Source organism: Arachis duranensis, chromosome 2 (genome assembly GCF_000817695.3).
Source record: "Arachis duranensis cultivar V14167 chromosome 2, aradu.V14167.gnm2.J7QH, whole genome shotgun sequence".
In the NCBI taxonomy this organism is placed as follows: domain Eukaryota; kingdom Viridiplantae; phylum Streptophyta; class Magnoliopsida; order Fabales; family Fabaceae; genus Arachis; species Arachis duranensis.
In genome coordinates this window covers 62,936,809-62,948,798 of record NC_029773.3, presented here as the reverse complement: position 1 = coordinate 62,948,798, position 11,990 = coordinate 62,936,809, and the positions used below count along the sequence as shown (strand labels likewise).

Below are 11,990 nucleotides of genomic sequence, written 5' to 3'. Positions count from 1 at the left end.
TCATACCTCATCATAATCCTCATCTCAACACATCAAAACCATCACAAGCATTAACATCATCACACATTATCAATTTAACAACATTATCATGTATTATCAAATCCAATAATCAATTCAACCCAACCTATCCGATGGGTCACTAGTCTAAGTGTCCAGAAATATTATGTATTACAAAGAGAAAACCGAAACCATACCTTAGTCGATTCCCAATATACACATAATCACCAATTGGTCACACCATGCTCAAACCAAGCCACCAATTCAACTCCAAATCTTCCCAATTATCACAATTTATCAAGCTATACATAATTAATTCGTAAAATCAATACCTAGGGTTTCTAAATACACAATTTCACAAGGGATAAGAGCAAACCTACCTTTTTTGATGCTGTTTGGAGTACAAATCACCAATAGCCCAACCTTAGACACCACCTAAACAATTAAAAATACAAAATTTACTCAAAATAAAAGCCTAGATTTTTAAATTTTTAGAAGAAAAGGCTGAGAGGGAAATCGAGATTTTCTTACCAGTTTCTTAAGTGGGTTTTGTAGAGCTCTTTGTAGTGATCACGTGGCCACAAACTGTGCGGCGATCGGAGCTCCGTAGCTCAAGTTATGAGCATGGAAATTTTGAGATGAATAGTGTCAATGGAGGGTTTCTCTCCTTCTTCCCATTTCAGCTGCATGTGTTGTGTTTTGTGGCTGAGTGTGGTTCATTAATTGGGTTATATGTGTTGGGCTTGGGCCCAACATTGGCCCGATCCAACCCGTTAGCGTTTTTGGCCCGTTTGACCCGATTTTGGGCCAAACCTTTAAAATTAATGTCCGGTTTTTAATTCTAAATGTTTTCTTAAGGTTTTCCACTATTTTTATTATTCTCGTACAGTACCGGACCGATTTAAGCCGGTATTGCCGGTTAATTTACCGGTTCGCATTTTTATTCAGTTTTTCGCAGAAAATTATATTTTCTAACTCAGAAAAATCTACTGAGTCTGAATATCATATTTAAATTTCCTAATTAATTTTCAAATTTTTGGATCCTATTTTGGGTAGTTAATTTAATTTAAATTAAGCGGTTAATTAGTCGCGATTCTTACATATTTAATGAAGAGACTGAGTATGGAGAGGTTGAATTTAAAGTTTGTCAAACATTCATTACCATTAAGGCTTTCAAGAATGCCTTGAAGGACTGCTTTGTGTATGAAGGTAATGATTTGATGTACTTAAAGAATAAAAAATAGAGGATAATGACAACATGGTTAATCTTACCTTCATAGAATAGTCATGATGGACATTTTCAAATAAAAACACCCTATGGTAAGCATAACTATAGGAAGAATTTTGGTAATAACCTTATTGATAGATCATGAGTTACCTTAAAGTTGGTTAAAAAGTTGATCACTCAGCCGGAAAAACTTAAGTAAGCCATGGAGTACATGATTAAGGACCATAATGTCCAATTGAGTAGAAAAATGATTAATAGGGCCTTAAAGGTAGTAAGGGAGAAAGTAATTGGTAATGAGCAAATATACTATGAAAATATTTGTGATTATTGTAACATCTTAATATTCAAATCCTTATGTTCGAATCATAAGTCAATGATAATAAGGTGGTACGACTCTTAAGGTAGATTTATATTACATATATATAGTTGAAAGAAAGTATTAAACAAGAAGCTTGAAAATGAGTAAAATAAAATCGCAAATCAGAAACACTCACGTATCGATGAAAAAGAAAGATAAAGTGTGTTTGAAAGCGGTATAAAGTAAAGCATTAAGGAAAGGAAGAACAGAATACAGATATGATATATTAGTTTGACAATAGTATACATACATATAAGTTTTTCAAAATAAATATGGAGAGATTCTAAACAAAAGTAAATCAGAGTCACAAAAATCTTCGCCATCTCTCAAATGAATCACAACTCACTGCTGAATACCTGGACTTGCATTTGAAAAACAAGAGATATATACGGAATGAGAACCTCGACCTATGGGTTCCTAGTATGATAAAAGTGCCAAATAGATACTGCATAAGGCAACACGAACTCACTAAGCAATCTTAAACTCTATATCTCATCATATCCATCTTAAATTATCTCTAATCCATAAATTGGCAACTATCATAAGGAGATTCTAATTCTAACTCAATATTCCTCATACTTTTATCACTCTCCAACAGAATAGAAACTAGCCCTAAGCGTCAACAGAATATAACTCAACTATTTTAAGGTTTACTTCTTTTATATATAAACTTTTTTTTATCAATAGTCTTATGCGCCAGGACACAGATATCAATAGCATGTTAGCTAATCTATATGTTTAATGTTTTAATAAAAAGTATCGGAGTCAACTCCCATATAAGCCAAGTCAACCAACTCTCCCATAAATCTTATTTTAAAATTTAAAAAATTAGGTTTTGCACTTTCTCTGTATCCGCCCCGTACAACCCTAAACCATAAATCACTTACTATACACGCTCACATCCTTTCTCTTTTATTTTTCCTCCCGTCTATCGTGCCGTTGACATCTACCACTGTTAACGTCTGCTTCCCGCCCCTTATCGCGCTGTTGTCGCCTATCGTGCCGTGCTCCGCCAGCATGTCACACTCCTTTATTTGCCTCCTGCTTCCTATCGCGTCATTGTTGCCCATCACGATGTGCCCCCACTCTCGCATTGCACTCCTCCATTGCACCGCAGTGGACACATCCTCCCTCTCATCACCATCCTGTATCATGCTGTGCCCTGTACTTGCATCATTGTCTTCCATCGCATCGTGTCCTCTACCGCCGTTCTTCTTCATTTTTTCCCTCAATAGGAAATGTATTAAAATTTATAATGCGTATGTCTCTTTTATAAAAAAAAAGGAGTAAAGTATCTTTTTGTCCCTAACATTTGGAGTAACTCTCAAAGTTGTCCCTAAACGTTTGAATTGTCCTATTTAAGTCTCTAACGTTTCAAAATTGACTCAATGTTGTCCTGCCGATAGGAATCTGTTAACGGAATTGACAGCGGAACAAAATTGAAATGATTTTGAAATGTTTGAGACTTAAATAGGACGAAAACGTTGGGGACAAAAACGATATGTAGAAATAAATTTTAATTTTATCCTTCACTGATATCAATCTTTTATGGTACATAGTTATTCAATTATTTTTTAATCACATTTAAGTAAATTACACTTAATCACATTATTTTGATTCTAAATAATTTTTTTTTGAAAGTAAGAGCTCAACACAATAAAGTGGAGCGATCAGAACTAGTCAAGCAAAAACACATAAACAACCTACTTAAGAATGAAGAAAACCAAACACATAAAGGTCCCCCTGTCATCTCCGGCATAGCCATCAACAACAAGAGGGATCAACACCTCTCCACTCATTAACGCTCTTCACGGTCATGTTGATAACTTCTTCAACACCTCTGCTTTGATTGTGGAAGATCCTTTTGTTCCTTTCCATCTATATATTCCAAATGACAGCACAAAAACACCTTAGCCGCTGCTTACGATTCTCCTTACTCCTCGGTTCCTCTGTCTAACTGAGATAGTGCTCTTTCAGCGAACCCGGATAAGACCATTGGTAGCTGAACCCCGATATCCAAGCACTCCACACCTGCCAAGCAAATTCACAGCCTAGAAACAAGTGATATACATGTTCCAATTTATTATTACATAACACGCATACAGTGTTTTCCTGTCTGATAATTTCAAACTGGCTCAGCCTTTCTTTAGCGTTCACCATGCCTATTAAAACAAACCAAGCAAACAGCTCCACTCTTTGTGGAACCAAACCTTTCCAAATGGTGCTTGTGAAACTGTAGCTGGTCACCTCCTCTGGAAGCCTTTCAACCTGCATCACCTGCACAAATGAGTTAATTGAAATGACACCTTGCCTATCATATTTCCAAACCACTCTATCCTCTCTGTGGTTTACTAATTTCACTGGTCTCAAAGCCTCATGTAATTGATTCAGAAGCTCCAATTCCCACTGAAAAAGCTCTCGCCTACATTGGAAATTCCAAATCCACTTTATCCCATCCCAAAACCCATAATCCCCAATAACAGATCCACATTGGTTTGAAACAAAAAAAAGCCTCGGAAACCGGTCTTTCAAAGATCCACATAGTAGTTGATGAGCGGATAATTTATAAGCTTTTTGGCATTATTTTTAGGTAGATTTGAGTAGGATCTAGCTACTTTTAGGGATGTTTTCATTAGTTTTTTTGTAAAATTTACATTTTTGGACTTTACTATGAGTTTGTGTGTTTTTTTTGTGATTTCAGGTATTTTCTGGCTGAAATTGAGGGACCTGAGCAAAACTCTGATAAGGAGGCTGACAAAGGACTGTTGATGATGTTGGATTCTGACCTCCCTGCACTCGAAATATATTTTCTGGAGCTACAAAACTTCAAATGGCGCGCTCTCAACAACGTTGGAAAGTAGACATCCAGAGCTTTCCAGCAATATATAATAGTCTATACTTTATTCGAGATTAGACGATGTAAACTGGCGTTCAACGCCAGTTGCATGCTGCATTTTGGAGTCAAACGCCATAAACACGTCATAAATCAGAGTTAAACGCCAAAAACACGTTACAACTTGGCGTTTAAATCCAAGAGAAGCCTTTGCATGTGTAAAGCTCAAGCTCAGCCCAAGCACACACCAAGTGGGCCCCGGAAGTGGATTTCTGCATCAATTACTTATTTCTGTAAACCCTAGTAACTAGTTTAGTATAAATAGAACTTTTTATTATTGTACTAGGTGTCTTTGACAATATAGTCTCTTGACCATTCGGTCTTTTGATCATTCATGGAGGCTGGCCATTCGGCCATGCCTGGACCTTCATCACTTATGTATTTTCAATGGTGGAGTTTCTGCACACCATAGATTAAGGGTGTGGAGCTCTGCTGTACCTCGAGTTTTAATGCAATTACTACCAAGGTTGCGAGAACTGGACCGGTCAATAAACCGGTGAGGTCACTGGTTCACTGGTTCAACCGGGGTTCAACCGGGGTTTAACCGGTTTAATTAAATATTAAATAAAATTATTAAAAAACCTAAAAATAATTTTAAATATATAAATTCAATAATTTCTAACTTATTAAAATTTAAAATTTTATATAATAAATTATCTATTACTTAATATTAGAAATTCACAAACAACTTCAAACATCAAAGTTTATAACTAAACAAAAAAAAACGCACATGATGACAAACCCATAATGACAAACCTATAAACAATGCACACATAACAGCAACACTTCTTCCATGACCTTCAAGTGGGGCAGAAAATGAAGATTATTAGTTACATCAGCTTATGATGTAAGCATAATGCCAATTCAACATCTTGTATTTTAGATAAGTTGTATATAGTTTCTCCAGGATATTATAGGTATTATAAAATGTTGGCAAAATTGAAGTTATCAAATAAGAGAAAGAATTGTGAAGATAACTCCTTTTGCTATTCAAAACACAAATGTTAGTGATTATAAAATGTTGGCAAAATTGAAGTTATCAAATAAGAGAAAGTATTGTGAAGATAACTCCTTTTGCTATTCAAAACACAAAAGTGCAAGGGAATATAAAGAAACCTAGTGATGTGATAGGGTCACTTTTCCGCTTGCTTTACTCATCTGCATATTGAACATATTTTCAATGAATTATAGTACCATGATCTGACAAAAGTGTGGATGTCATAACCCTTAATCACCTCAAGTTCTTTCCACTGTCAATTTAAACCAAATTTTGTTGTGGATGACAATAGTATCCAATGCCCTAAACTTGACTTGTCATACTAATCTGATTGTTTCTTCCTATGCTTCTCTCAGTGCTCTGTTGATTCCACTGACCCACTGGGGATCTTATAGTTCAAAACACGTCGAAACGCTTAGCCAAAACAAATGATGTTTTAAAATATTTGTTCTGTACCACTCCTCTTATTTGAACTATCTATCCACTATTTCCATCCTTGACTTCCTTACACTCTTCCAAATTCTGGCAGAAGGGAGTTTTACTCATAGGATGGGGACAAGGGACCTTCTTTGTTTTGTCACACAAACAACGAGAATACATCATTCATCATTCGAACAAATAAAGCAGCAAACAAATTCATGAAGCCAGCAAACAAATTCATGAACAAATAACCTCAAAAAATGAAAAATCAAAAACATGTAGCCAGCAAACAAACAAATAACCTCAAAAAATGAAAAATCAAAATCAAAATCGAACAAATAAAGCAGCAAACAAATTCATGAAGCAGCAAACAAATTCATGAAGCCAGCAAACAAATTCATGAACAAATAACCTCAGAATTATGAAGCCAGCAAACAAACAAATAATGAAGCCAGTAAACAAAATCATGAACAGATAATCAAGCACAGAAAATCAAAATCAGAAGGCAGCAACAAAATCAAGCACAGAAAATCAAAATCAGAAGGCAGCAAATAAAAAAACAAATTTAAGCACAGAAAATCAGAAGGAGGCGAGCTCATAAATCAAAATTAGAAGAAGGCAAGTTCAAAATCAAGAAGACAAGAACAGAGTCTTACCGGCAAATGAGGAGGCGGGCTCGGCGAGCTCGGCGACGTTCGGCGACGAGGAGGCGGGCTCAACGCGGTGGTGGTCGCGGCTGTTGTGGATGGCTGTGGGTGGCGAATGAGGAGCGCTGCTGTTGTGGATGGCTGTGGGTGGCTCGGTGGTTTCTGGAATCTAGAGCTTGGTGGGCGGTGGCAATGGTGGCCTTGGTGGGTGAATGGCCGCTGGCGCTGAATGCACTTGGAACTTGGAAGGGGGAAGAAAGGGGAGATTGGGGTAATGGGGTCAGTGGCATAGTGGATTAGTGTTAGGTTAGGATACGCGTACGCCTTTCTTTTTTTTTTTTTAAAAGCCAAAACGACGTCGTTTGGCATCTGAAGCTGCAAACTACTGAACTGCCAAAAAATCGGATGGTTCTTTCGGTTTGCCAGTTAACTGCCGGTTCGACCAGTTTTTCCACCGGTTCTTTGTCAGTCGGATTTTGAGGTTACCCGGACCGGCTAGGTAACCGGTTTTTGGTTATTTTGGTTGAACCGGCCGGTCCGGTCCGATTTTCAGAACCATGATTACTACTATTTTCTATTCAATTCAGCTTATTCTTGTTCTAAGATATTCGTTGCACTTCAACATGATGAATGTGATGATCCATGACACTCATCATCATTCTCACCTATGAACACGTGACTGACAACCACTTCCGTTCTACCTTAGAAAGAGTGAGTATCTCTTGGATTTCTTAATTAGAATCTTCGTGGTATAAGCTAGAATTGATGGCGGCATTCATGAGAATTCGGAAAGTCTAAACCTTGTCTGTAGTATTCCAAGTAGGATTCAGGGATTGAATGGCTGTGACGAGCTTCAAACTCGCGATTGTTGGGCGTGATGACAAACGCAAAAGAATCAATGGAAGAAGGAGTTCTCTATTGAAGACCTAAAGGAATTTGAGGCTCATATAGAGACCATAGAGATCCCATTTAACCTCCTTCTACCATTCATGAGCTCTGAAAACTATTCTTCCTCTGAAGAGGATGAAGATGTAACTGGAGAGCAAGTTGCTCAATATCTAGGAGCCATCACGAAAATGAATGCCAAGTTGTTTGGTAATGAGACTTGGGAAGGTGAACATCCCTTGCTCATTAGTGAACTAGATACTTGGGTTCAGCAAACTCTACCTCAAAAGAGACAAGGTCCTGATAAATTCTTAATATCATGTACCATGGGCGCCATGACCTTTGAGAAGGCTCCGTGTGACCTAGGGTCAGGCATAAATCTTATGCCACTCTCTGTAATGGAGAAGCTGGGGATCATTGAGGTACAGCCTGCCATATTCTCATTAGAGATGGCAGACAGATCACAAAGACAAGCTTATGGATTAGTAGAGGACGTGTTAGTAAAGTTTAAAGGCCTTTACATCCCTGCTGATTTCATAATCTTAGACACTAGGAAAGAGAAGGATGAATGCATCATCCTTGGAAGACCATTCCTAGCCACAGTAGGAGCTTATTCTATTCAATTCAGCTTATTCTTGTTCTAAGATATTCGTTGCACTTCAACATGATGAATGTGATGATCTATGACACTCATCATCATTCTCACTTATGAACGCGTGACTGACAACCACTTCCATTCTACCTTAGAAAGAGCGAGTATCTCTTGGATTTCTTAATCAGAATCTTCGTGGTATAAGCTAGAATTGATGGCGACATTCATGAGAATCCGAAAAGTCTAAACCTTTTCTGTGGTATTCCAAGTAGGATTCAGGGATTGAATGGCTGTGACGAGCTTCAAACTCGCGATTGTTGGGCGTGATGACAAACGCAAAAGAATCAATGGATTCTATTCCGACATGATCGAGAACCGACAGATGATTAGCCGTGCTGTGACAAGAGCATTTGGACCTTTTTCACTGAGAGGATGGGAAGTAGCTATTGGCAACGGTGATGCCCTACATACAGCTTGCCATGGAAAGGAGTATGAAGGATTGAAAGTAAGAAAGCAGTATGTTGCAGAGGTTCCACAGGGACAAAGCATCTCCATACACTTATTTGAATTTCCACCAATGATTTACATAAGTATTTCTATCTTTATTTTCTGTTTATTTATTATTATTATTCGAAAACTCCATAACCATTTATTATTCGCCTAACTGAGATCTACAAGATGACCATAGCTTGCTTCATACCAACAATCTCCGTGGGATCGACCCTTACTCACGTGAGGTTTATTACTTGGACGACCCAGTGCACTTGCTGGTTAGTAGTGCGAAGTTGTGAAGAAAGTGCTGAGTTAGTAGATGCGCATACCAAGTTGAATGCCATTATTAGAGATCACAATTTCGTGCACTAGTAGCCATACATCCTCCCAGAATCGAGTCCGTCGCCCATCACCAATCTCCATGGACAACCCTGTAACCATCTTATCTCTTATACGTTCATTCATGATGTTCAACTGGCATATATCCTTCCAAAGGCCTCCTCTCGTAGGAGGTGCTTGAGTTGACAGCAGCTCATTGGAATTCATATTATTACATGAACAAACAATTTTTTTTCACAACGGACACTCTTCCTTAGCAAACCGCCACCACCACTTGAACAACAATGCTGAGTTTCGAATCATAGCATCGCCAACTCCCAAGCCACTTAGTTTTTTTGGAGTCTACACCATTTCCCATCTAACTAATGCCATCCCATTCCTACCATCTTCCTTACTCCACAAGAATATTCTCTGCAGTGAAATCAACTTCTTAGCAACAGCTTTCGGCATCTTGAATAAACTCAAATAATACATTGGCAGACTATTTAATACTGATTTGATAAGCACCAGCTTCCCAGCTTTGTTTAGCACCTTAGCTTTCCACAAGCTGAGTTTCTCCTCCACTTTGTCTATAATAGGCTTCCAAGTCTTCACCAACATCGGATTTGCTCCTAAGGAGATCCCAAGGTATTTAACTGGAAGATTGTCCCCCTTACAACCCAGAAGGTTACACATGCGCTGGACCCACTGCTCGTCACAATTAACCGGTATCAAACTTGACTTATAGAGGCCCGACATCAACTCAAAGCATCGCTAAATAATTTTTTTATAATTTTACTCTTAAAGATTTTTACTCATCATGAAATATTTGTAAAATGTCTAGAATCACATTACTTTATTGTATATGCATCATTTTTCTTCCCACAAGTTTACGTACTAGTCATTCTACAAACATTTTACGATGAGTAAATATTTTTAAGAGTAAAATTATAAAAAATAAATTTATTCAGAATAAAATTAATGTGATTAAGTGTAAGCTACTTAGATGTGATTAAAAATAATTGAATAACTATGTACTGTAAAAAATTGATATTATTGAAGGATAAAATTAAAATTATTTCTATGTATCATTTTTGTCTCCAACGTATTCGTCCTATTTGAGTCCCTAACGTTTCAAAATCGTCTCAATTTTGTTTCGCCTTCAATTCCGTTAACAGATTCCTAATGGCAGGACAACATTGAGTCAATTTTGAAACGTTAGGGACTAAAATAGTACGATTCAAACGTTAGGGACAGCTGTGAGACTTACCCAAATATTGGGGATAAAAACAATACTTTACTCAAAAAACATTTAATTATAAAAAAAAAACATTTACAATCTCTTGAAAAAAAATTCTAACTCACAAATTCTAACAAATAAAAAAATATCTAATATTTTATAAAATAAAACATTCAATTACTAAAAAAATATTTACATTTTTTTTATAATAACATACAATTTAAATAAGAATTAGCTGAAGCACTCTATTAATTATCTGGTGGGGTTGGTACTTCAATTCATTAGCGAAGAAATTGATTAGTATTAGCCCTTAGCTGATGTTTGTAGGCATGTTGGATGATGTGGAGAAAGGTAGGCCTTGGCCCTTGGGAGGCACGCAATGAAGTTGAAATCCAATTGGCTATTTCCCACACTATCGGTATCCTCTCCTCCGCCACCAATATTCTCTTCTCTTTTCGGACCTGCTCATACTTCAAAACCAATTCACAGCCCCACACACACACTCATCTCATCATTTCCCCCGCTCTTCTCTCTGTCGTTCCTTTCTCCGCGAGTGGACTTCAAGTCTTCAACGAAGAGAGGGAGCGCGTGAGTGAGGGAGTGTGGCAGCCATGGAGAAGATTTCACTAACAACAACTGCTCATAACTGTTTCTTCACTTCTACACTTCCAAAGACATCTTCTTTCTCTTCTTCTCTATTCGCCTCTAACCAGCTTCTTGGTCTTCCCTTATCTTCTTCTTCTTCTTCTTCTGCGTCCACCAATCCCCGCCTCAGACTTGTTTCTAGAAACGCCGCTTCTTGCAGAACCGTCAAATGCTCTGTTTCTGAAGCCGCTGAACCCCTAACTGGTCACTCTTCCTTCTCTTATCTTTATTTATTTCTTTTCTTGCTTGCGTTTTGTGTACTTTCATTGTCGTTTATCAAAGAATTAGAAGTAATGAAGTATCCCCGAACCGTTTATCGTTTGAGTTGGAAACATTTTTCTTATTCAATTTTGATATACTTAAAGTTTACAATTTATCCAATTAAATTTAGAATTTAATTTTGATGCGCTATTAGTGAAAAATATTAGTAAAAAGTAACTATTTTGTATATTGAATGTGTGTATGAATGATCATCGAAAAGTACAATTTGATTGGACGACTGAGTAAACTATTATCTAAATAACTGTTAGATGAGCATTACACAACATTTGGACACCGTAGTGACTGTCAAAGATAGTTAGTTCTCAAATGATAAAACATGTTGGATATAAAGGGTAAAACGTTTTTATAAGCTGAATCCATTTTGTTAAGAGAAATGAAGAGAGGAAAAAGCTGTAAGTTTGATATGGGTACATTATTGAAATTTGTTTAGGCATATCACATCATACCTGACTTTCTAGTTCCTTATCACTTGACACCTATGTTTTGAGTTTCATTTAAATGCACTTGTACGCACAAAGTTTTCCACCTACATGATCATTCAAGTAGTGGATGAGGAAACCAACTTTAGCTGCTGGCATCGTAGTGTATGATTATATATCTGTGTGAATAAAACAGTGCAAAATAAATTTATATTGACAATGCTCTTAAATGAAACCATAAGTTTAACTACCTGATAATATTATCGGGTTCCTATGCAAAAGATGCATGCCAAAATCAAATTCAATGACAAGTATTTAAATTAAGGCTTATCCTTTTTTTTTTTTGACAAAAAAATTAAGGCTTATCTAGTTAGGTGACATTGGTTACATGGATCCAATAACAGCATAGTGTTGCTATAATAAATCATATCGGTCTTTTTGCAAAATATTGTCTGAATTAATGTTTTTGAACTGGTGATCCACTTCACCTATCTTTTATTTCTCTTCCGGGTGTATATTTTTATTTGCAATAACAACAGAAGCTTCATCTTCTTCCTGGATTTTTTTTGGGGAGAAA

The 11,990-nt window shown here is 36.9% G+C and overlaps 1 protein-coding gene across 1 annotated transcript in view; it reads left to right on the top strand.

Moving 5' to 3' along the window:
* The first annotated feature begins 10,388 nt into the window (after positions 1-10,388).
* Positions 10,389-11,990, top strand: part of LOC107474604 (putative elongation factor TypA-like SVR3, chloroplastic) — an 8,211-nt gene continuing 6,609 nt past the window's right edge. The window contains exon 1 of the mRNA XM_016094240.3: positions 10,389-10,916. Coding sequence (XP_015949726.1) covers positions 10,679-10,916 — 238 coding nt within the window. The 5' untranslated portion in view covers positions 10,389-10,678. The remainder of the gene's footprint in view (positions 10,917-11,990) is intronic.